Below are 24870 nucleotides of genomic sequence, written 5' to 3'. Positions count from 1 at the left end.
ACCTCGAAGGTCACCAGGTCCAAGGTCCACATGTGACACCTACTCCCTTGGTGCCTTGGGGAAGCAGTCCCATCTGGGCCACCAGCATTACTTCTCCCACATTACCCTGTTAGGCATCAGAAAGCAGGTCAGGGAAATATCGGCCCCACCACAGGAGGCAAAACCGGCAAAAGCCCATAACCCTGGGTTCAAATAGCAGGCTCTACAACTCCTCCAAATACCCTCTGCTGTAGGACCTGTGACGGGGCCACCACAGGGACTGCGTGTTTAGAACAGTGCCTGGTGCCACATCTGCATCACCGTCATCCCAGCCTCTCGTCTACGTTGTCCATCACAATGGAAAACTGGTCCTCCCTCAGCAGGCCCTGAAGGACACAAGGAGAGAAGAAACCTGCCCAGGCTGGGCTCAGACTCCTGTACTCAACAGAAGATCATGTCTCCCCTATCTTGCAATAGTTACCAGCCAGGATCGCAATAATGCAGCGTGGCTCCAGTGCCCTTCCATCCTGACATCAGGGATGGCAGGCCTTCCAGCTTGCCAAGGTGCCAGCCAGGGAAGCAGCCAGCCTTTGGGTCCTGCTCTTCCGTTTTTTCCAGCAAAAACAGAAGCCATCTTTCCCTAAATAGACCCTTCTGGGAAGGCCTCTGGAGAATTTCAGTAGCTTTTCAGTGAAACCTAATCCCCTTGTGCGCCCAGATCAGACTGTGGGGCCTTATCTGGGTACTTAATGTTGGCACAAAGCAACAATCGTGAGGGAACAGGTGGAGCCCAGGCTCCACTTCTCTGCCACCCTGTTCCTTAGGCTAACATTCCCCAGCCTCACTCGCACCCAAGGGTGGGTCAAAGAGTTTTTGGTTCTGGGTTAATCACCCAGCCACCTACTAGGGGGGATCTAGCCCCCGACTCCTTGTAACAGGGGTCCAACCGGTCATCAGTGACCCTGACATACAGCCCAACAGTGTCAGGAGAAACAAAAAAAATCTCACTCTGGGCTTAAATTTCAAGTCCTGACAACCAACCCCACAGCAAAATGCTGCTTCTGGGGATTGACTGGGCTCTTTACCAGAGGCAAAAAAACCAAACAGCAGTCTGCAGAAGTACTTTCACTACAAAATAATTTATTAAAACACACAGCTTCAGCAATAGCCTCCTATGTACAAGCACACACCCTCCTGACTACCCTGACTAGGGGATCCTCTTCTTCCCCCTTGCCTTGCGGACCTCTTCTATTAAATCTTTCAGATACTGGATCTCCTTGGCCAAGGAATCTGCCTTCTCTTTCAGAGCCTCATTCTTCTTTTCTAGCTCTTTACATTCACCAGTGAGGGCCTCCTGCTCTGCCCTCTTCTTCTGGCGGTACCTAGTGGCTGCTGTCTTGTTCTGCTCCATTTTCTTCAGTTTCTTATCTAGTTTCTCACCCTTTACTTTTGCTGCTATCATCTTCTCTCCAAGAGGGTCATAGGGTTTGGGGCGGGCAGAGCCACCAGGGGCACCTGGAGATAGCAGGCTTCTATTTGGAGAGCCCCTGGAGGTAGGGGGGCTATGCTGGGGAGAGCCCAGATAGGAGTCAGGGCTCATACAGATGCCACTATCATTATCTGAGGGGGCATCCTCTTCCTTTACGCACTGAGGGTTCACCGTAATGTAAGCAGTGGAGTCTGGCTTCCTATCTTCTTCAGAGATCACCACTTCACTGCATAGCTCTAAAGTAAAAGAATGATCTGGAATGGAGGACAGGGCCCCTGGGGAGAGGGGAAGAGGCTGTAAGAAAGTTAAAGGGGCACCCTGGTCAGTTGTTGGCAAACTTTCTGGAAGATGGCCTATTGGGTTCACTATCTGGGGGGGCTCCTTAGTAGCCTCCTGGAGTAGGGGGTCAAAGAGATCACACGTGTCATCGAACGTGGCCAAAAGCTCATCTGGCATGGTTTCCAGATCGTCTACACCCAACAGGCCATTAAAATCAAACTCCTTCAGATCCATTTTCTCCACCATCCAATCTGTCCCAGAGAAAGCATCCTCTGCAAAAGATTAAAGAGAGTTGGAACCAATGAGTCAAATGTACAAGACTCTATCACCAGATCCCACCAGCAGATAAAAGAAGTCCACTCACCCTTGCCGTTACTTGAGGCACTGACCAACCCATCCACAGCCAGCCATTCGGAGAAGCCCGCCTTAGCCTTGTCGCCAGAGAACCCATGAGGTTTGAAGTGCTTGGCCACCTCCAGGTAGTCATCCAGGAGACCCAGGCTCTCTTCAGCCCCCAAACCCGACTGGTCGAAGGGGGACACGAAGTCCCCCACCAACACCTCGCTGCTCAGGAAGCTCATCTCGGCCATGTTGCGAAGTTTTGGTGGAATCGAGGAATGTGCTTAATTCGAAGGTGTCTTTGTCGGTTACAGCAACGCTGCTGCTGAATGCCTTGAAAAGCCTGAATACGAATCAGAAACCAAGTCCCATTAAAGATCAGCTGGCCTGAGAATTTCATCTTTTCATCCATGAGGCAAGATGGCCAAAAGAGAACTCCATTCGGTGTTGAGAAATGGGACCACGTGGCCCCAGGGCCATCGTGTCACCCCCGCGTCCATCAGGCTGCACAAGATGGACGCCCGGCCGTTCCCCAACCGGCCAGAAGAGGAAACCGCCCCACCCGCACGTCAAATCCGGCTCTGGACGCCCGGCCCCGCCCACGCCCCCCGTGACTCACGCCGCGGCCTCGGCCGCCATCTTGGCCGCTGCCACGTTTCGCGGGGCGCCAGGTAAAACCCGGCGGGTTCGGGGGGCCGGGGCTGCCGGGGGCTCCCGACCCAAGGGCGCCGGCGTTTTGAGGACACCCAAGCAGGGGCCACGCGTCCCGGGCGCTCGTAAAACCGCTCCCGCCTCCGCGAAGCCGCCCAGCCGCCGGCCGCCCCCAAGCAGGCAGAAACCCCTCACCGGCCCGGGGGCGCACGGCCAGAGCGGCGCAGGCCCAGTACTTACGCCATGGCTTAAGCCGCTGGGGGGTGCCGCTGCAGAGCCTGGTGCTACTGCCGCCGCTGCAAAAGCCAATGCTGCCGCAGGCACTGCTGCCTCTAATACGCCATGGTGGCCGCGGACCCTGCGGGAGCGGAGGAAAAATGCCGCGCACTCGCAAAGAGAAACCACACACATAAGCAGAAGAAGGAAAAATGGCGGCGAGACGCTGAGCGCGGGTCCTTTATAAACTCTGCCCCCTGTGAGGACGCATCACAGACCACATCCTTCCGCCGCGGTCACGTGACTCGCGCCTCCCACCCAAGCATTGCCATCTATTCGACGCCCCTACCGTTTCCAATCTCCGACTTTTAAGTCTAGGGCGTAGCTGTGAAGAGAGAATGAATTGTTTTTATTTACGGCCTCACGAAAAAGGCGCACTACTTTACAAGGCTTTTAAGATCAAAGGGTCACTCCCGTCCGCCGCCGGGGAGCGCGGAGGGATCCGCCACACTCATTTCCGGCGTTAGGCCGAAGGGCGGAGAGAGAAGTCTTTCATCCCAAGAAAGGTTTTTACTGTGAAGTACGAGGTCTCCTAGTTCTCGCGCGAGATGCTGGAGGAGAGCGCGCATCAAGGTGATTGGTCAGACATGGTGAGTCATATATATCTCGAGTTTCTATTGGCTCAGGCCCCTGATCTGCGCGGGAAGGGGCGGAGCGGCCGACGGTTCTAGCCGTCTGCTTCTGCGGTTCGCTGGGTCTCCTCTGTGACGCCGCTTTGGAGTGGCTTCCTCAGGCCTGCCCGCCCGCAGCCGGTCAGGATTGCCCCAGGCAGCCCTGGCCCAGTGCGTCCCAAACAGTGGCGTTAGGCCCCGGCCCTTGCAGTCCTTTCCTGCCGTCCTCAGTGAAGCTCCAAACTAGCGACCAGGTTCAGGCCCAAAGATGAAACTAGGCAAAAGGAAATGTCATTTCGTGTGCATTTTCATACGCAAACAAACACTTGCAAAATACTGAGGACATGCAAGCCCTTCAGTAGTTGAAAGGGGAGGCTGATGAGCTCAGTCGAGATCACCCGATCTATGCGCACCTACCATCAAAGGCGAGTCGGGGAAATGCGTAATCCTATAGTCTAACCTATCGTATTTTTACATATCCGTTTAGCTAAAATATAAGTTTGCTATTTTATTGAAGAATGCAGACTATCACAGGGGAACTTCTTCAGTTTATGTAGTTTCAGTTCTTCTAAGAAGAAGGAGAGATTTTATTCAGCTGCTATCTCTCACTCTAGGGTAGTTTCAATTAGCTCCCAACGCTGTAACTCCCAGGCATAACCGCTTCCCTCCAAGTCCTCCTAATGCCCAATTGCCGGAGTTTGTGTGTTTGGAGGCCGCAGTCCAGGTCAGGCCAACAACTTGCCCTCTCTACTGGGGAACTGTTAAGAGCAACAAGAAAGCCCTCCCCCACCCTCCAGCCCTCTCGTCAGGCACTGCAGGGGCGGAAACCTTGCGTTTCTGCTTCCATTCCTTTGAGTAAGCCCTGCAAATATTATTTCTGAGGGCTGGTGTCAAAACTTTGGGAAAGGGGGCTTCCCTCGTGGCGCAGTGGTTGCGAATCTGCCTGCCAATGCAGGGGACACGGGTTCGAGCCCTGGTCTGGGAGGATCCCACATACCGCGGAGCAACTGGGCCCGTGAGCCACAATTACTGAGCCTGCGCGTCTGGAGCCTGTGCTCCGCAACAAGAGAGGCCGCGATAGTGAGAGGCCTGCGCACCGCGATGAAGAGTGGCCCCCGCGTGCCACAACTAGAGAAGGCCCTTGCACAGAAACGAAGACCCAACACAGCCGTAAACAAACTAATTAAAAAAAAAAATTGGGGAAGGACTGTCCTACATTACTGACCATTCACTGAATTGATTCAGTCTAGCCCAGCAATTTTACAGTGGTAAACTGAGGACTAAAGGGATGAAGGGTCTTGCCCAGTGAAGGCAGTATGGGGTAGGAGTTACGAGATTTTAGGGGCAAACCCCCAACACTTGGCTCTCCCATTTATTAGCGGAGACATTTTGGTTGAGTGACCTGTCCTCGTTGAGTCTCAGTTTCCTGAGCTGTAAAATGAAGCTAATGGTGAGTATCCTTACACTTAGAATGAAGTAAGATTATATAAGAAGGCACTGAGCTAAGCGCCTGGTATCTGATAAGTGCTGGATAAATGGTTGCTATTACTACTATTATTAGAACTTAGGTCTTCTGACACGCCTCCGAAGGCCCCCTCCCCATCTTCATTACATCATCCTGCTTCCTCAGAGGACTATTATTTACTGAAATCAACAACTATAAACAACTGGTATATGCAAAGCATACTGGATGCTTGATGTGGTTTTTTTTTTTCCCCTTGGGGAATCACGAGTTATCTAGATATATATATATAAAAAGCATCTAGTCTTTCAGAGCAAAGGCAGTAAGAATCCCTGAGCCACTACCCAAATCTTACAAAGGACCCTCGGGGCATGTCCTCCTTTCGCTGTCAGATGACCATGCAGATGGCTGAGAATTAAAGTAATGCTGCCCCAGGTTGACACTGCAGAGGGGTGGGAGAATGACTCCAGTGGCACCTTGTCCCATCCTTTCTATTATGGTGACCCAGATCAAGCACTGCAAAGGTTCTCCTAGCTGCAAATGGAGAACCAGTCCTACTCCTGTAGGGAAATGTTTCATACCACACACACAAGTCAAAGCTGTTGGAAAGGATTTTCTTCTTCCCATGCTGTGGAAGGACAGCATGTTCCCCAGCTTTATTTCCTCCCTCAAGGAGAAAGAGGACAGTAGTTTTCTGAGTCTCAGGGCTAAGCTGCTTCAATATGGACCCAGCCAAGACAGGACAGAAAGACTGGTGACTGATTCCAAATCTATCAGCTAAACACATCAACTGCTTATTGAAGGGCAAGCAAGTGACTGGAAGGCAGGTTGTGGACTTGGCCTCAGGGGCCAAGCATACAGAGCATAACGTGATCAGAATGAAAAGGTAAACACCACGCTGTATGCAGTTAACCCCAGAACTCACATGTCTGGTATTTTGGCCGCTTAGAATCAGCTAAGTGTATCTACAAGGGCTACAAGCCTCACAGCTCTAGTCCTAAGTCCTCTTACCGTTCGTTCTCTTTGGCCTTGAACTTCAGCACGAAGAGCAGGGTTCTCACAAATCCTGTGAGAGCAGAAGTTCTCAGCCAGGGTCGTAAGTGTCAAAGATGTGCCACAGCAGAGCCTCTGGACACATGCAGGGATCCCAGCCCCCCCGGCACCTCTCCAGGACCTTTTGATCCTGAAGCTGATTCCTTGTCAAAACCATTTGAGCTTTCAACTTGAGTGGAGTAGAAGGGAGCAAAATCAGCTAATCTGGAGTGTGCACAGGACCACCAAGGGCTGAGCCTAGGAGGAAAGACTGTAGGCCTCACAACAGTTTTTCCAAACATGAGCTTCAATTATTTTTTTATTTGAAAAAAAAAGTCACAACCAAGCGTATAAAGAAAAATACTGTTGTCCTGAACTCATATTTTAGGAAGGGGCAACAGGGAAAAGCGAAATACACTTTGGAATTGATTGGGTTTTCAAGATGATGAGTCTTTTTTCAAGCATTAGGCTTAACTATGTGCTTTGCTAACCTAGATGGTGCAAAAAAACTTCCAGATGGAGAAGTAGGAGCAGATGCTGTTACTTCAGGCAAAGGTGGGAGTTACCGAGTAGAAAGGCAGAAAAGCAGGAAAAGGCCCTACATCTTTCCCCAAAGATTAAAAAAAAAAAAAAAAAAAAGTGTGTGTTGGGGGGGTATTCCCCTCCTCCAACCAAGAATCTCAAATCTCATAATACCTGGACTGTCGTCCAGGTATTATGATGAGACTTGCCCCATCTCAGCAAACCCACCAGGACCTGAGCCAAGGATTCCCACCGCTTCTAGTTCTGAGGACTTCTAAGAGGTTCTGGCTTGTGAAATGGCAGTTATGGTTTTTGGTTTTGTGAAACACAGGTAAGAGACAGAGCTGCCCTTAGAAAGATGCTCTTTAAGAGGAGATAAACTCAAATCACCATTACACACTTGACTTTGATAATTTGGGATTTGATCTTTAAAATCCTTTTTTTTGAGCTCTCCTTCCAATGTTTTATATGGAATCTGGTCAGACTCCAGCTTGGGAAAATTATAGGTTTTATAATATTCACATTGGGAAAACCAAATCCTTTATCTGAATGAAGACAAACCCATGCTTTTCCAACACATTCAGCCCTCCCCTCTCCCCTCCTTCCAGTGACACCAGATGGGCGCATTGGAACCGGCAGTGCCAGGCTCCACCCTCTGTGGACATCCTCTGCACCAATCCCCCAGGGTAGCACTCAGGCATATGGAGTGTTTTATAAACTCCAAGTTGATTCTGATGAACAGCCAGGATGGAGAATCTCTCTCAGGGTTCTGGGCTTTCTATTTTTCATTCTCTCTCAATGTCTTCATACAAATGAAACAACTGAGCCATTTTAGGGAAGCTCTGCATGTATATGAGAGAAGAGGCAGGAAGAGTCTCCAAATATAGCCAAGGTTAACCCTAGTTCTCAACCTCCTAATCCAGGACAAAAAAGGGGACAGGAAGCTCTACCTTAAATTCAAAGGGAAGCTAAGGTTTCAATGCTATTTAAAGAGTCATTTCATGTCGCGGTCATTGGGAAGGAATGAGACAGCTGCAGAGAGCTTCACCAGAATCTCACTGATGGAGAGGTAGTAAGAATAAAAATAATAATAGGATTTGATGGGAGGAGAACAAAATACTGGACGGGCAGGTCAGAAACAGAATTATCATCAGCCTCTTGGCACAAACAGGAAAAAATAAACACAGAACAAGAAGATGCACTGACATTGTATATTAAACTTTCCTCCCCACTCTCAGGATACTTTTTACATTGCAATAAATAGTGCAATTCTAGCAGCGGGAAACAAGAAGGAACGTGGCAAGTACCCACCTCCCTCTCATATGTGTTTTAGCCATAGGCTCTTTTCCTAGGTAGCACCGATTTCCCAGGTGCTGGGTGAGAGACAGGACACGGGGAAGAGGTCTGTGCATATGTGCCTGCCCTTTGGCCTCTGGAGGTGCCTGGAGAGTTCAGCAAACACCCCCATCACGTTCCTGTGACAGACACTGGGGAGCGGAGGGCTGGCTGTTGGGCCCGTTCTTGCTCTAAGGCAACATCCTAGAAAGGCAGGGCCTGACGTGGGAGAAACATGGTCACTGACATTCAGCCGCCTGTCTAGCTGAACCCTTAGCACTAAGACTGTGTCCTTGAAGGCCTTGTCCGAATTGGCAAGAAGGTGAGGAAGGGGACAAACAACAGCCCCTTCCCTCCCGGTCTCTGTCTGACTCCTGCACGCGGTGGCGCTCGGCTGGACCAGCCACAGATGAGGCGCAGGCATCAGGCACGCAGACCCTCTCCACCCCACCACCTCCAGGTTCCCCCACTCTACACTCTCACTGATGGCCACTAAGAAACACAGTCTCCGAATAACTATGCATCCAGTTTATCTTGAGCCCTCACTCCCGTGTGCGGCAACAACAGTGCTCCCATGAGAGACCTTCTTAGCACTTACGGATATGAGTTGGTCAAGAGGTGGGGGGGGGGGGCGCACGGGGGATGGGCTTCTTTTCCAGGAACCTGGGTCAAAGGCCAGCTTTTCCACCAGCTTTACCCCTAGAAACCCTAAATACTGTCTGGGCGCTCTCTGCAGAGTTCAGTTTGAAACATGCAATCATAACTTCAGTGACAGTCAACTACAAGGCAGCATCTTGATTAGGCAGATGTGCTCCAGAAAAAAAAAGCAAAACAGGTGTGAACAGGTGGAAAAAGAGAAGACACTGAAAAGGGGCAGGTGGCAGGGCAGACACAGCAGACCTGTGCCCAAATGCAAAACACCAAGTGGTCTCCACAGCTCAGGCCAATGCTCCCTCCACCTTCTCAATTCATTCAAAGACAAACTAGCCTGGAGCAAGGGGGAGGGGAAGGGTAGGGAGCACAGTGTTTGGTAACAAAAATAGAAATGGTTGGTGAGAAAGAGGAGAGAGGGATACCTTTCTAATCAGCATGAAGTGCCCAGCGCGATGACCAGCAAAGACGGGAGGCACCTAGGGACCCTGTGAAGCATCAACTATGGAACCAAGTGTTTCTAACAGAGAATCCAGGGCCTGACCGCTCGACACCTGCCTTCACCTGCCCTATGTCTGCAGCAGCACCTCCGGCTCAGACAGTGAGCAATAGAGCGTGTATCCCAATTCGTCTATTTCCTCAGGGGTGAGCTCTGCAAATAAGTTCACCTTGGGGTTGAGGGCACTGGGCAGAACTCCGGCCTCCAAGTAGCTGATAAGGCCCCTCAAGGCCTGCAGGAACCGGTCAGCCAGCACATCTGGAGACCAGTCAGCCTCCTCCTGGGCCACGTGGAGGATGACGTTGGTGAGCTGGCTGGCAGTGAGGTGACCCAGGGCCGGAGTGGACTTGCACACGGCCTTGAGGATCTTGAGGCACAGAGAGCGGCAGCCCGAGTCGGCCTGGTCCAGAGCCCGCAAGCGCGCCGTCTCGGCAGGACGCAGGCTCAGCCGCCACAGGTTGTCATACTGGGCTAGCCGATGTGGTTTGGCCACCAAGACGGTGTCACCAAGGGTCACTGATGGCAGGAAGTCAATGACGAGGTGCCTGTCGCGCTCATACTGCACTTCCAGAGTCAGAGCCTCTGGGGGTGGGGCCGGTCGAATCACATAGTCCAAGAGGGACCCGATGGCCGGCCAGTTGATGGAGCCAGCCACTACCTTTTCGAACGTGTGTGCCACTGTCTTTGGAGAGAGGTAGCCCCCTACTACACAGCGGTCCCAGTAACTGCTACCACGAGGAAAGTACTCTGGGTTCTCCCGGCGAACCAGGAAGAAGCCGGGGACGTTCATGATGGTGTCCTCTCCGGGGATACACGACCACAGGTTCTGCTCCAGCACGAGGGGCACGATGAGTTGGATGTGGTCAGCTGTCACCACCTGGTGGGGAAGAATTTAAAAGGTTTCGAGGGATTTAATCTGCTCAGGAGCCAAGTTTCCCCAAACACAGGTCCCACCAGCTTATATCCCCCCCAACAAAAAGGGAAACTAAGAATTCTTCCACACGACCATACCCATTCAGGGTGTGGATTTCAACCCAGGTGTGTCGGACACTGGCGCCTGTGCTCATTGCACACGCCACGTTGCCTCTGGACACAGAAGTACCCATGACATCCCCCAGGCCTTGACGGCCCGAAGGAAAGCCAGAAAGGAAAGATAGGGACAAGAATATAGGAAGGAGGAGGCCTCCGACAGCTTCCTAGAAGTTGTGAGTATGACTAAAAACCAAAAAACGTTAAAGGCAGGGATCTCCAAATGCTACCGCAGTATGTGGAATTCAGACGCAGTAGGACTAACCTTCCTGGCAAGCCTGGGAGACTGATCTCCTGTAGCGACAGCCCTACTGAGAAGCATCCTGGTCAGTACAACCCTGCCCTTCGTAAGAACCCCCTGCTTACCTGCAGGTCGTCATAGAGGCTGCCACTCAGGTACATGTCCCGAAGTGGCATGTCAGGCAACTTGGCCCGCAGGAAGCTCCGGAGCTCGGCACATATGTCCACGGCAGCTTGCTTGGCCCGAGCCTGCTCGCCAGCAGGAATGGCCGCCCGGTTCCGGTAGTAAGTAAGAAGTTTCTCCTGCAGGGACATGCGGAGTCGTGACTTCTTCAAGTCTACCTGGCCCTTCCTGGCCAATGGCTTGGGCCGGGGCAGGCAGAATGTATCTGCCAAGGCAAGAGAGAGAGGCACGTGAGCTCTTCCCGTGCTTGCTCAGCCATGGCTGCCTCAGCCCCAAAGGACACGGGCTTGGCACAAAAGGCTAGCATGGTGCCCGGCACGTATGTCCTTAAGAAATGTGTTGAATGCATGCGTAGCACTGAGAGCCCCGAGGTCAGTCCCAGAAGGGGTACCAGCCTTCCTCACCTGTGTCAAAGGCCGAGGAGCCTGTGGGAAGGGCCTGTAGGGACCTGCTCAGGCCTGTCTTCATGTCCTTGTTGAGCAATCGGGGGGAGCCCATCCAGTTTGGTTCTTCCCAGCTCCTTTTCCCTGAATGGCTCAGGCGGGTGGGGCTGGTAGGCGCACTGATTGCCCTATCGTACATCTGAAACAGCAGAGAGGACCCAGCACATGACCTTCTTTCCTGTTTCCCTCCTTCCCAGCAGCTTTGCCTTAATGAGTTCAGCTACTATTTTTCAATAACTTTGTTTTATTCTAGACTATGGAATACTTTGCTCCGCACAGAAAATCTCAGGAAATACTAAATGATATAAATAAGAAACAGATTTATCCATAATGTCATAACCCAGAGATAACGGTTAATATTTTGGTATATTTCTTTCTGAAAATATATATTCGTGTAATTAGGATCCTCCTCTATATATACTTTTAAAAACTGATTTTTTTTACATATCATTTTTATCACTCCCCCATATCATTAAAAATGAATCAGTGTTGAACGTTATGGTACAATTTCCAACTATACAACACTGTACTTTATGAATGTACTGTAATGTTGAACGCTGATCCGTTTAACAAATACATCACTGAATGGCTACTCTGTGCCAGGAGTTGTTCTAGGTGCACAGAATAAAGCAGTAACCCAAAGAGACCCAATCCCTGCCCTCACGGAGTTTGCAGTTTAGCAGAGGGATACAAGCAATACATAATCAACAAGCTAAACCATGCAGATACAGGTGTTAAGAAAAGTAAAGCAGAAAGGAGAAATAGGAAAAATGTGTGGTGGGAGTCCCGCTATTTTAAATAAGGTCGTCAAGGAAGGATATTTTGATTATTTGCAATTTTTCACCCGCTGGGATAAACTTTATTTGTATCTCCAACAGTTTCTTTAGGGCGGAGTCCTAAAAGTAGATTTACTGAATCCCCTTAAGGTCTCTGTCTAATAATGCCAAATTACCAGTTACATTTCCATTAGCAGTATCAAAGTCTTATTCTAAGTCGGCTCCACTCGGCAGCCTCACCGCCTCTCCAACCCCTGGCTGAGTGTACTTACGCGCTTAACCGCCAGTGTAGCAATGCCCAGCATGGCTGCTCCACCCACCCCCAGCACCAGCCGGGCATTGGAGAGCACAAAATCAATGGCCGTCCCGATGCCATTATCATCCTTCTTGCTTTTGCGCTCACCAGCGCCTGCCATTGCTCACCTGAGGATGAAGGCAGAACACAGCCATCACCACCCTGGACCTTGAGAACCAGCCCTCCTCCTCCCTCCCCAATCAGGCCAGTCCCCAACAATTTCAGGGTACTCTGTGAGTTCCAGGAACCCAAATCCTCCTGCCTCTAGCACTCCATGTTCTAGGGTCAGGAGGGAGGTATCGTGTCCCTTGACGTATCTGGATGCGAGGCGGAGGAAATGATCATGCTAGTCATGGGAAAACCTCCCCACCAATCTACTGAGATTACAGAGAGCAGTAATAAGCTGTCAACCCTTTCTCGTATGACAGTGAAGTACCCCGCCCCCACGCAATACAACCCTCCGGACCCCTTCCCAACATTACAGTGCAGACCATAGTTTGATCCTCTGACCACTGCTTATGGAAGGTTGGATCTGAGAAGCTGTAAATTAATTAGAAACCCATCTAATCCCATCACATCACTTCACACAAAGGGAGGTGACTTGCCAGAGGTCCCAGAGAAAAGGAATGACAAAGCCATATGCAAAACTCAGGCCGCCTCTCAACTCCTAGCACGATGGTTTTTCTACTGTATCGTGTTTCCCTTTACCCAAGTCAAACCGTTCCTATTCTACGTATCTTCTGTGAAACATAATAATAACAACAACAACACGGACTAAATTCCCTGGCACACGGAGACAAAACTACAAGTCCATATGTGAGAAAGATCCAAAGAAGAAAAGACCTCTCTGTGGACAGTCCCACTTGACAACTGCTTTGTTTCGTGGGGAAAGTGTGCAGGGGTACCACAAGAAGCTCAGGTGAGCCTGGCACTGTGACAGAGACTGAGAATAAACAAAACGGTCACTGCAGACTCAGCTGTTAGCCGGAAAACAAAATATCCACCTGCTCAAGCGTGCTTGGAAAATGAACTAAAAACGTGGTCGCCTAAGCGGAGCTCATGGGCACAAGGCAGAAGAGGCTGGCCTCCATACAGTGCTGGAGCGAGGCGAGCACGCCTTTGCTCCCTGGCAACAATGGGGTCATCCTGACTGAAGTTCCCCTAGTCTCCCAGTAAGCCCATTTCCCATCGAGTTAGAACCCTGGGCCTGACCCAGATAAAGGATGGCCAAGGGGCTCAAATCTGAACACTGCTTTTAACACTGCTACTTCTCCTACCTCCCGTGTCCTGTACGCCAGGAACTATGTAGGGAAAAACAGTTGTTTACCATTCACCAATATATCTAGAACGGGAGAACAGAGAGGGACAAGATCACTGGTGCATCTTCCAGGGTGAAGTAACATTCTTTCTAACACCCTTACAACTGGGTATTGCTAGTGTTGCATGTCATGCCCCTGGCCTCCCCTGTCAACAAGAGAGAAATATTTCTGCCTCTACTTATTCCAGCAATTGAGTTAACTAAGAGTCGCCATCAATCCCGAAATTATTTTTTTCCCTAACTAGAGTTCACAACCATGGCACTTTTCTTTTCTCCACCTTTTACCGTCGATAGGAGCTTCAGGTTTAGGGACATAATAAGAGACTGCTTAGCCAAATGAAATATACTCCCACTTCAAATGCACAGAGCAAACAAGGCTGAGGAGAAGAGTTAAACTCTGTATTTACAGGTGGGGTCAGGCAAGAACTCTAGTCACCCTCCCTCCAGTGGCCACCGAGACAGAGATGGGACATAAACTCATCTGAGGCAGAGTAATCCAATCAGGACAAAGCTGATCATTACACAGTTCCCGATACAAAACCATGACCACTGTTTTATTGCTTTTAAAACAAAACAACCTTTAGAGTTGTATTTACAATAGGGAGGACCACCCTCTAAATCAGGGGTCCCCAACCCACGGGCCGGTAGTGGTCCACAGCCTGTGAGGAACCAGGCCGCACAGCAGGAGGCGGGTGGTGGGCGAACGAGGAAAGCTTCATCTGCCGCTCCCCGTCGCTCCCATCACCGCCTGAGCCATCATCCCCCAACACCCAGGCCCGGGGAAAAATTGTCTTCCACGAAACCGGTCCCTGGTGCCAAAAAGGCTGGGGACCGCTGCTCTAAATGATCCTTGCATGTGACGCAGCAGAGCAAGAAGGGCACATTCTCCCTCCGTGCAGAAGCCGGAAGGAGCCTCTCTGGCTCCTTGGCCCCTCAGCCCCTCTGATGACTGGTGAGAACAAGGCACTGAGGTGGCGTAACAGAAGAGCCTGGGTTTTAGAGTTGGAAATCTTGAGATTGAGTACTTGCCTCTGAGCCCTGACTAATTAGCTGGGTGACCTCAAATGAGTTACTTAACCCCTCAGCTATGTAATGGGGATAATGATGCCTGCATGGCCTAAATCATAGGGTTGTAGTGAGGAAAACATATCTACTAAAATACCGTATGTGAACACTTTATACACCGTAAAAGGACTACAAATGTGGGCCATCATTAAGTCTTTTAAGATCTCCATCCACAGGACAAAAGGTCAACTTCCAGAAGGCAGTCAGCAATCCAGACTGTCCTGTGAGTTACATTTTACCTTCTGAGACGGAGCCAGGAATGGCCTATGAAACCCAAGCTGATGCTATCCTGGGCTTAAGACCAAAACTATGAAGTTGAGCAGGGTTGGGAAAAGGCTTTTCTACTCTAGTGCAATATACTCTCTGCCCCATCCAAGGACCAGGTGATGTCAAAGACCTGGTGACCTGGAAGAGGAAAGAACATCCACAGCTCCCGCAGGGAGATCAAAGTTTCTATTCTAAAACTGAACTCAATCTGTTCCAACTGAAACTACTTAACCACCGTCTACCCTCCGCTCAGGCTCTGCCGCACTACCTGGGAGCCTGCGGGAAGCGGGAGCTCTGCCTGGCAAGGAGAGGGGCCTGGAGGAGCCCTGTTGTTTAATGCATGTAGTTCCAGTTTTACAAGACGAAAACGTTCTGGAGATCTCTTGCGCAACAATATGAATATATATTTTAAAAATTTGTTTATTTATTTTTGGCTGCATTGGGTCTTCGTTGCTGTGCACAAGCTTTCTCTAGTTGTGGCGAGCGGGGGCTACTCTTTTTTGCGGTGCGCAGGCTTCTCATTGCTGTGGCTTCTCTTGTTGCGGGGCACGGGCTCTAGGCGCGTAGGCTTCAGTAGTTGTGGCACGTGGTCTCAATAGTTGTGGCTCACGGGCTTTGGAGCACAGGCTCAGTAGTTGTGGCGCATGGGCTTAGCTGCTCCACGGCATGTGGGATCTTCCCGGACCAGGGCTCGAACCCATGTTCCCTGCATTGGCAGGTAGATTCTTAACCACTGCGCCACCAGGGAAGTCCCTACAATATGAATGTTCTTAACACCACTGAACTGTACACTTACAAACAGTTAAAATATTGAAAAAAAAAAAAAAAAAAAAAAAGAGGAGGCGGAACACTGTCCTGGTGGGCAGGGCTGAGGATGGGGAATGTGAACTCTAGGAACATTTCAGACAAGTTGTTTACCTGTCTCCTTAGATACAAAAATGGGAATAGTAATACTCATCACCCCATTACAGTGGGAATGATGAGTAATGGAGGCCCTGTATCTTCCTAGGATGACAGCACAGAACTGTGAAAATTCCAACTTACTCTCCTTGAAAAGGGCATATGACTTAAACATCCGGCTTGAGTACACTTGAGAAGAGCTAACATATACTGAGCGTGTGCCATGTGCTGGGCATTTTACACCTATTAGTTCCCTTGATCCTCACAACAATCCCATGAGATCAGTCACATTGTTATCTCCAACTTACAGATGAAGAAACTGAGGCAGAGGTAAAGTAATGGCCCAAGGTCACCATGTCAGAAAGTTGTGCAGCCAAGAGTTGAACCTGGAGCTCACGGGGCTGGGGAGTAGTTTACAGGGGTCCAAGTAGCCTGCAGCCCCTCCTCGTACACGTCTCCTCTCCACTAACCACTCAGACTCGGCCATATGCTTCCCGGGGCGGGGGGCATTTTGGCTCATTCCCTGCTGTGTCCTCAGGGCCAGCAGTATTTGACACATAGCAAATATCTGTTGCATGAATGAGCTACTGATTCTATGGCTTTTTTTTTCCGGGCGAGGGTGGGGTTGGCGGGCAGTGAGGAGGTGGTAGCGGCACCTGTAACCCAACTCAGTCAAGAGACTAGGAACACAAAGCCTTCAGTGTTCACTTCCACTCTCCTGGGCAGGCAGGCCCTGTGGGCATCATCTCTCACCTGGCCCTTTACTCCCCAAAGCCAGTCTGCCCATCAACCTGAGTGGCCGAGGAGGACCCAAAGCCATTACGCCAGGCTCCTCCTCCGGCTTTCCCTCTGTTAAAAACAGCACCGTCCACCCAGCTGGCACGCCTCACACCTCACGGTCACCGCTCGCTCCTCTCTCCTCCTGCTGCAGCCAGCTTCCGCCTGGTCAAGTCCGCTGCTGCACACGGTGTGCTCACGGGCCACCCGACCGCCGCAGTCCCTCCAGCTCACCTGGTCAGAGCCACGGCCTCTGGTATCCCCTACCAATGTATTCTCCGTGCTGCCACTGCCACGATCCCTCAGCCACGCCATTCCCCTGCTGACAAAGTTCTGATGGTCCCCCCTCTGTCAGATATCACGACCTCAACGGGATTCGATGTCCTTCCAGACCTGGTCCAGCCACAACTCCGGTCACCTGCCTTACAGGTGCGCCATTTGAGCCACTCTGGACTCAGGTATGCGGACTATAAAATGTGGTAGCCTGTGTTTTCACCTCCACACTTGCTTATTGCCCATCTGCCTGGCAAGCTTCTATTTCTCACCTGAGGCAGACCTCAAATGTCCTCTTCTCTATAGCCACCTGTGATTCCTCCACCGCCACCCCGCCCCCAAGGCACAGTTTTGGCATCTCCCTGTCTCCAAGCTCTTTACCCGACCTCTAGTACAGAGCTGTTCACCCTGGAATTACCTCCCGTCGATCTCCACATGAGACCCGTCCCTTGATGGGCCACATCATTCATCTCTACCTCAGAGCCTACCAGAATGCCAGGGCCACTCCGCGGCACGTGGGATCTTCCCGGACCGGGGCACGAACCCGCGTCCCCTGCGTCGGCAGGCGGACTCCCAACCACTGCGCCACCAGGGAAGCCCCCAGAATGCCAGGGCCAGAGAAGGCCCTCTGGGAAGTTGCTGAATTAGATACAATCATTTGGTTACAGGAAGTTGCTGAATTAGATACAATCATTTGGGACTATCACACTGGCATGGGAAGTAAATAGAACTAACATACCACTGGCCAAGAACCATTCCAAGTACCTTGTGTGCATTATTATTATTTTTTTTTTTTTTGGCTGCGCCACGCGGCCCTCAGGATCTTAGTACCCAGACCAGGGATTGAACCTGGGCCCTCAGCAGTGAAAGCGCAGAGTCCTAACCACTGGACCACCTGGGAATTCCTGAGTTGTCTCATTTAATTCTTGCAATAAGCTGAAGAGGTAGGTACTGTTATTTTACAAATGAGGGAATGGAGGCCTAGACAGATTTAGTGATTTACCCTAAATCCCACAGTTATTAGTAGCAGTGTCAGGAAGGCACCGTCCTCCAAGGTCTGTACACTATGCTTGCTTTAGAGACTGTTGCAACAGAGTCTAGTTATGTTCGGGGAAACATGATCTTGCCCTCAATAGAAGTGAATCTACCAAAGAATGAGGCAGCCAGGAACTGAGCTCTAATAGTTTTAACCAATGTCTTTTCTAGCATTTTCATATGTAAAACGTTTTATGAAACAAAATGGTCTCCTGGTGGGGCCTGAAACTCAGGGCCTTTTTTTTTCTTAACAAGGGAACATACTTCTGTTAATATGTTTGTATTTCCTCCACTGATTTATGACTAAAGGACCGTGGTCACTAAAAGGAAAGGTTCTCCCTCTCCTGCTCCCCTGCAACAGAAAAAATGAAACCTATAGGAACAAGGGCCTACCTACCTGAGGCTTCTTACCGCATCTGTGAGGTGGAGGTGGGAGAGAGGCAGGCGTGTCTATGGAAGGCACTTTTGTCCTCTTTCCCTTGGAATTAGGATGGGAGGGGAAAGGAGAGGATCCTAAATAATCCCTCCCAGTTTGCTGTGGAGGAATACCAGGCCCTTTTCCAGCTGCCTCTCCCGGGCCTCAGGATCCTCTAGCTTCTGATTTTTCCGGAACTCACGGCGGATGGAGGCAAGGTAGAAGTCTCGATCAGTGTAGCGAAGCTCTCGGCCTTGGCGCAGCAGAGCCCGGTAGAGACTCAGCACCGCCTCTCGGCTCCATGGGGCCATGGGGGACTGACAGGGGCTGGGCGTCAGGCTATACGCAGAAGGGAAGAAAGAGAAGCCTAGAATCAGAATTAATGATGGAAGGGCCTGTGGAGACTATCTAATTCAGTAGTTCTTAATCTAGGTCTTAGAGACCCCCCCAAGGTCACAATATGACTTAGTGGTGGGGCTGGGACTATATCCCAGCCTACCAACTCCTGCTCCTGGGAAACCACCGGTTACGCTGAAAGGCCAGGGTTTGGAAGCTGGACTGTGTGTGCTTGAATCTTGGCTCTGCCACTCATTTGCCATATAGCTTTGGGCAAAGTACATAACCTCTCTGAGCATCAGCTTCCTCACTTTTAAAATACAGATAATGCTGTCTACATTTACATACTGCTATGTATCAATACTATATATGCTAACCGTACTTACCGCATAGGGTTATTTTGAGAATTGCCTGAGATATCACTTGTAAAGCACCTGTAACTGAAGTTCACCACAAGGGGTGGTCTAGAGTCGTTGGAGACGAGGGGTCTCGGTCATACTTGAATCCTGGCACCACCGCTTATGAGCTCATTACCTTGGGCAAGTTTCTTAACCTCTCTGGGCTCACCCTATTTCCTCATCTGTAAAATGAGGATTAAAATTGTATTTTCCATATGGTTTGTATGAGGATTAAATGAGTTAATGTATGCAAACGTGGTTAGAATAGCACTCGGCATATACTAAGCAGTCTATCAGGGACAGGTATCAATATTATTAATGCTACCTACCCTTGTTGGTAAGTGCTCAATAAGTATTAGAATTAGATACACATAAACTGTCACCATCTTCCTTCGGTAACAATAAAGCCTTACACAATCACAGAGGGTTACCATCTGTAAAGTGCTTTGTCATCCATTATCACATTTAAACTGAGGAATTTATGAAGTAGTCAAGGTTCATAACAAGAAGCGTTAACGCTAATGGAGTGTTTACTATGTAGCACGCATGGGCTAAGCAGATCCCACGTGACAACTCTTCTCATTCCATCAACAATCCCAGTGTCGTCAGTATCCCCATTTTAAATGGAGGAAACTGACGCTCCCAGAGGGAAATAACTTGCCCACAGGCACCCAGCTATAAAGGGCGGGGGCACTCCTGACCCCAACTCTGACTGCCTGTGTAATGATAACTGCTATTTGCTGGGATCTTACCATGTGTACAGCACTTCCAGGTGCTTTACAAACTTTCCCAGCACAGCGCCTGGCACATACCAAGGGCTCAAAAAAGAAGCTGAACGAAAGAGCGAACCCTCACAACGTTCCTGTGTGGAAAAAAAGCATCATCCCTCTTTATGAAATAAAGAACTGAGACTGAGTGGAAGAGGTATTTGACTGGTAAAAAGGTCTGGACTTTGGGCCCAAAGTCGGCTAGCCATCAGCCTCCGGCCTTCATAACTTGCTGCGTGAGCTTGAGGAAGCCACTGTCCGCGTCCCTTTTTCCTCAGCTGTAGAAGAGCGCCCCTCGGCCCCAGGGGCCTCCCGGAGTGGGAGAGATGAATCCAGAAATCAACAGGAAAAGTGCTTTATGAAGTAGGAGGCGATTGTCACGCGAGGACTGTTACTACAAGGTCGATCGGCGAAGTGGACCGCTGGGCCCCGGCAGGTCCCCAGGTCCTCCCCCGACCCTGCGGGGCGTCGCACAGAGCCGGGGTGGAGAGACCCCGAGGCTGGGGCAGGCCGGCTCAGGGGCCCCGGGATGGCTCCGGAGGCTGAGGCGGGGCCCCGGAGCGGCCTCCAGGGGAAAGCCCAGGGCGGGCTGGGGCGAGACCCCAGACGACCAGGCCGGTAGCCCGGGCCCGGGCCGGATGGGGGGGCCCAGACAGTGGCCCTGAGAGAAGGCGTGGAGAGCCCCCGACCCCGGCCCTCACTCCACCCCTCACTCACCTGCGGACCGCGCGCGCTTCCACTCCTCGGGATTCGCCTCTCGCCCGGTATCTCTCCCGGGGTCACCCGCCAACATGGCCCCTTCACTTCCGGGACACGACCTTGCGCGCGGAGCTGAGGAGTGGGACCGAACGGAGCCTAGAGGCAGGCGGGGGCTGGAGGACTTCCGGTCTTCCAGGCCTATGCCTCTCTCGGGGTGGGCCAGGAGCCGCGTCATGCTACGCCCCTTGCGCGGCTCCGCCCCACAGGCCGGAGTCCCGCCTCCGTACGTGACGTCACCTAAGGACGGGCCGGCCGAGGCCGTTCGGGCCCCGCCCACCCATTCGGGCCCCGCCCAGTCGAGGAGCGGTGGTCCGGGTTGGGCAGAGCTGGGGAAGGCAAGGGTGCTGCCGTTGTGCGGCGTAGTCCCCCAACCTGCTGCCAGCACTGTAGCCTGCCAGGCCCCAGCACTGTCTGCTGATCTCGGGTGGAGCCATGGGGGTGCCTCGGGGAGGTTTAACACTAAGGGTATTCCATATCGTGGCTTTTAAAGGTCTTCCATTTTCTCAGATGGCTTTCTTTTCATCCCTCCGTGCTGTTCCCGCACCCTTGTCAAGGACCTACCTTTCCAGGTCCCCCTCAAATGTCCTCCTCTAGAAGTCTTTTACAACCCCTTCCTCGCCCCTCATCCAACACACTTAGGTGTCTCCTTCGGGCCCCACAGAAATGTCTGCACTCCGCCGTTAGGGCTTGGCTCCTTCAAACACGAAACGTGTTTACTGGCGCCTGTTATTTGCCAGGCACTGTTTTTTAATTTCTATATTAGTTTCTGTCTCTCATCAGATTTGAGGGCAGGAGCCGTGTCATTATGGAATCCGTAGAGGGAGAGGGGAAGAGGCAGGCTTTGGAATCAGGCCCAGGCGGCTCCAGATGCAGCTCCACCACTGAAGGACAGCTGCCTGCCCTCTGACAACTTTCCTAACCTCCTCAGCCCCTCTCAGCTTTTGTGAGGATTTAAAAGGCATCTATCAGGAAGGGGTGGGCACTTACACAGAGCAGTTGCCCACCCATCCATTTATTCTTGCACAAATCCTTGTTTGGGGTGTCTAATGTGCAAAGCACGGCCACAGGCATTGCAGGGAACAGAGAAATCAAGTCCTCATCTTCTAGTGGGGGCTGATGTGAGAGGAGGTGAGAAGGACTGGGAGGAGAAATACTGGGTGAGAGGATGGAGAGAAAGGAGTTGCTTTTTTACTTGGAGCGTTGCTGGAAGGCCTGTCTGATAAGGGGACCTGAGCCCCCTTCAGGAAGGGCATTCCAGGTGTTGGCCCTCAGGCGGGCCCTCAGGCTCACCTGTTGTCCTAGGAGCAACAGGGAGGAGGCCAGTGCAGGGGGAATAGTGTGAGAGCGTGAGCAAGGGCTGGGGCGTGGGTGGGGGGGCGTGGTGGGGGAAGAGGCAGGACAGGGGGTCCTTATCAGGGGCAGGGGAGGGGAAATCTTGCTGGGACAGGAGCCACCAGAGAGTCTGGAGCAAAGGAGTGATGGGACTTGACTTCCATTTGTTTGTTTGTTTATGGTGAAAAAATTTATATTTAGAATTAGCCAGCTGGATGCAGTTTAGATGATCCCAATTTTGTTGGCACCACCTAAAGCACCATAGTCAGAGCCAGTTGAACATATGCCTTCTTCTTTCCATCAGACCCCATCAGGGTGTCGGCCTTGGCTATGTGATGTCATAAAAGTGTCTTCCCAGCCTGTCTGATACGTGTTGATGGCCTTGACCTCCACAGTGAACACAAGTGTGTTGCTCTCTTCTTCATGGCAGACTCAGTGGTCTGGGGAATGTGGTGTTGGTGTAGCGGTCAAGCTTGTTTCTCCTGGGGGGCGCACGTCCGAGGATATTTAGGCTGCCGTTGGAGCCACTGTGTCTTTTGTGTGTGTGTCTGTGGATTCATTTCAGCATTGCCTTCTTGGCCTTCAAAGTCTTTGCTTTGGCTTCAGCTTTGGGAGGGCAGGGGCTTCCTTCACTTTCGGCGCCATCTTTGTGAAAAGGGTCCCTGATTTCTATTTTTCACAGGATCAGTCTGGCTTTGAGACTTGCGGAAGGATGCAAGGGCTAAAGCAGGGAGACTGGTCAAGAGGCTGCTGCAAAACCCCAGGGGAGAGAGGACAGGGGTTCAGACCAGGGGGTGGCAATGTGGAGGGGAGTGGTCAGATCCAGGAAGTATCTGGAGGTAGAGCCACAGAAGTTGCTGATGTGGGGGTGAGATAGAAGGGTCAACCGTGGCTTCAGGGTCCTGCCTGAGCAATTGCTCTGCTGCCCCTCTGCTCCAGCCTATTCAGGAGCATCTTCCAGGCCTTCCAAATCGCTAAAAGAAGGCAGTTTTCCAGGGCCCTAGGGTCCCCACTCAGGTAAAGGAAGACTTTCCATGGCATAGGGAGCCCCATCAATACTGGGGAGACCGTGAACCCCTGGAACCCCTAGGAAAGGGAGGGGCCCAGATGGGGGCCTTGAGGAGGCTTAAGATTTAAGAGCAATAATGCGTGTGGCGTCTGGGATCTTAGGCATCATTCTCCCAGGGCTGGCTTGGTGTGGGAGAAACACTCACACTGAGATGGCACCAGCCTCTACATCTGCCTTTATTAAGCATCTCTTGTGTGTCAGACACTGGATTGAGTAGTTTACAAATGTTGTGTTATGTCTAATCCCAACATCCCTGTTGGGTCAGCATGATTATCCCGATGATGAAAACCAAAGCAGAGAAAGGTTCAGGCATTTCTCTAAGACACTGAGCCAGGCAGCCAAAAAGCTCGCTGTGGAACCCAGGTCTGTCTTACTTCAAAATGTGTGTTCTTTCCACTCTTCGAGGCTGCCCTACTTTGCTCTTTAAAGAAGTAATTTTGTTAGGCAAATAAATCTAATTGGTGACATTCCCAGCTGGAAGACCAGGGGAACTTTTATGTCTCTCCTAATCCTCCTGTTCTACAGAACATTATTTTTAGGAGGGAAGAAGGGAGGTCCCTTGGCGGGGAGGGGTTTGCCCTTCAGATCAGCTCCCCCGGACTCTTCTTACTCTTCAGGGTGGTCTCTTTATTTCCAGAATCACAAGTCTCCTCCCTGCCCCCCCCCATGCTCCCATGGCACCGGAGGTGGGGCAGTGGGGCAGGCATCTGGCACCCACAGGCATCCATGGTGCCGAAATCTCAGGGCTCTACCTGGTTCGACAGGACGGGCAGGCTGAGACCTGCAGGAGATCAGTCCCCAGGCCACTGTGGTGTCCCTCGAAGGGGTCATCAATGGACAGTAAGAGTGAACAGTTCCTGAGCTCTCTGCCTCTGCCAAGACACATGCACCAACCCCCACCTGCCATCAGAGTCCTGTGAGGATAAGACTGTCCTTGTCCCATTTGCATCCAAGGAGACGGGATCTTGAAGAGCCATAAGCGATGGGACTAGGGTCTGAGCTCCAAACCATCCAAGGGCTAGATGAAGTCACTCAGGACAAGGGTGGAGGAAGGGGAGGAGCAGCCCTGGGGACACCAGTCGGAAGCAAAGGATGCTGGAGAGGACCAGTCAGAAGACAGGAGTGTCCTGCAGGCCTGGGGGGAGGAGGGTGTGGTCACAGAGGCCAGTGCCCCAGCAAGTCCCATATCATCCTTCCCCTGTTAGGAGCTGGTCTCTGACTGACTGGCTCAGCAAGAGGTGGGGGCAGAGGCCCAGGGGCTGAAGAGTAAATGGAAAGTAGAGAGACACACGGTGATTTTGCTGAGAAGGGAAAGAGTAAGATGAGAGGACAGTTAGAGGGGAAGAAAAGCAGATTGGGTTGGGTGGGCTTGGGCTTGGGGTTGCCTGGTGCTCGTTCTAGCCTCAAGCAGGGGAGGGAAGGAGCCAGTAGAGGGAGAGAAGCTGAAAAGGCCAGCGTGAGTAAGCCCTCCCTGGAGTGCTGTCACAGAGGAGCAGGAGGGGAGAGTGAGAGCGGGCCAGGTACCCCTTTACCTGCAGGACGAGTGGCTCAGGGCAGCCCCAGCCTTCCCTAAGAAGGCGGAGAGAGTGAGAACCCTGAGGCCTGGGTCTTTCCAGTCTCATTCCCTTTACTTTGCCCGGGAGGATGCCTTATAAAATTGAGATGCTCTGTAAATGCTTGGTGCTCTGGATGGATGACAAGACAGAAGGCTCAGTCCAGCCCACCAACCCTCTGCAGCCCTCCCAGGGGAACCCAGGGTGGAGTGAAGGAGCAGATGCTCTTATTACCCAGGGTGACGGAGATGTTGGCTGTAACCAGATCAGTGAGGCTCTGGAATGTGAGCAGCCAGGGACCTGGAAATCATTCTCAGAGAGCCAACTCCCTACTAACGGGCTTTGCTGTCTTCAGATGTCATTGATCCTGTGTTCACCAAACTAAAACCTGACACCCCTGGACAGGAGTGATGTTCCCCCGTTGTCCTGTGAAATCTTTGCTGCCCACGTTGTGCCAGGTGCTGTTGCAATGGGCAAAGGGAACGTAGGCTTGTTCACGGAATACCTCCCTTTG

General features: G+C 51.5%; 3 protein-coding genes across 5 annotated transcripts; all 3 read right to left on the bottom strand.

Annotated features, from left to right (window-relative positions):
- Positions 1 to 1102: 1102 nt before the first annotated feature.
- On the bottom strand, positions 1103 to 3198 carry ATF4 (activating transcription factor 4). The gene is made up of 3 exons (XM_024127459.3): positions 2978 to 3198; positions 2112 to 2429; positions 1103 to 2019 (listed from the first exon to the last, which is right to left on the bottom strand). The coding sequence occupies exons 2-3, from the start codon at positions 2335 to 2337 to the stop codon at positions 1187 to 1189; spliced, it is 1059 nt and encodes a 352-aa protein (XP_023983227.1). The 5' UTR covers positions 2338 to 2429; positions 2978 to 3198; the 3' UTR covers positions 1103 to 1186.
- Positions 3199 to 6424: 3226 nt separating this feature from the next.
- MIEF1 (mitochondrial elongation factor 1) lies at positions 6425 to 18425 on the bottom strand. 3 transcript variants are annotated; one of them, XM_028485995.2, is made up of 5 exons: positions 18345 to 18425; positions 12070 to 12220; positions 10983 to 11160; positions 10521 to 10783; positions 6425 to 10002 (listed from the first exon to the last, which is right to left on the bottom strand). In XM_028485995.2, exons 2-5 carry the CDS (start codon positions 12211 to 12213, stop codon positions 9196 to 9198), a joined length of 1392 nt encoding a protein of 463 aa, XP_028341796.1. In that variant the 5' UTR covers positions 12214 to 12220; positions 18345 to 18425; the 3' UTR covers positions 6425 to 9195. The 3 variants fall into 3 exon arrangements, with proteins under 3 accessions (XP_028341796.1, XP_007102386.1, XP_007102387.1); XM_007102324.4 differs by lacking the exon at positions 18345 to 18425 and adding an exon at positions 18125 to 18239; XM_007102325.4 differs by lacking the exon at positions 18345 to 18425 and adding an exon at positions 18139 to 18230.
- Positions 18241 to 18453, bottom strand: MIURF (mitochondrial elongation factor 1 upstream open reading frame). The gene has a single exon (XM_055083211.1). It carries the CDS (start codon positions 18451 to 18453, stop codon positions 18241 to 18243), a length of 213 nt encoding a protein of 70 aa, XP_054939186.1.
- Between the last annotated feature and the right edge of the window lie 6417 nt (positions 18454 to 24870).

This window comes from Physeter macrocephalus, unplaced genomic scaffold (assembly GCF_002837175.3).
Source record: "Physeter macrocephalus isolate SW-GA unplaced genomic scaffold, ASM283717v5 random_688, whole genome shotgun sequence".
NCBI classification, from domain to species: domain Eukaryota; kingdom Metazoa; phylum Chordata; class Mammalia; order Artiodactyla; family Physeteridae; genus Physeter; species Physeter macrocephalus.
Note: the sequence above shows the minus strand (reverse complement) of the source record. Positions and strands in the feature narration are given on the sequence as shown.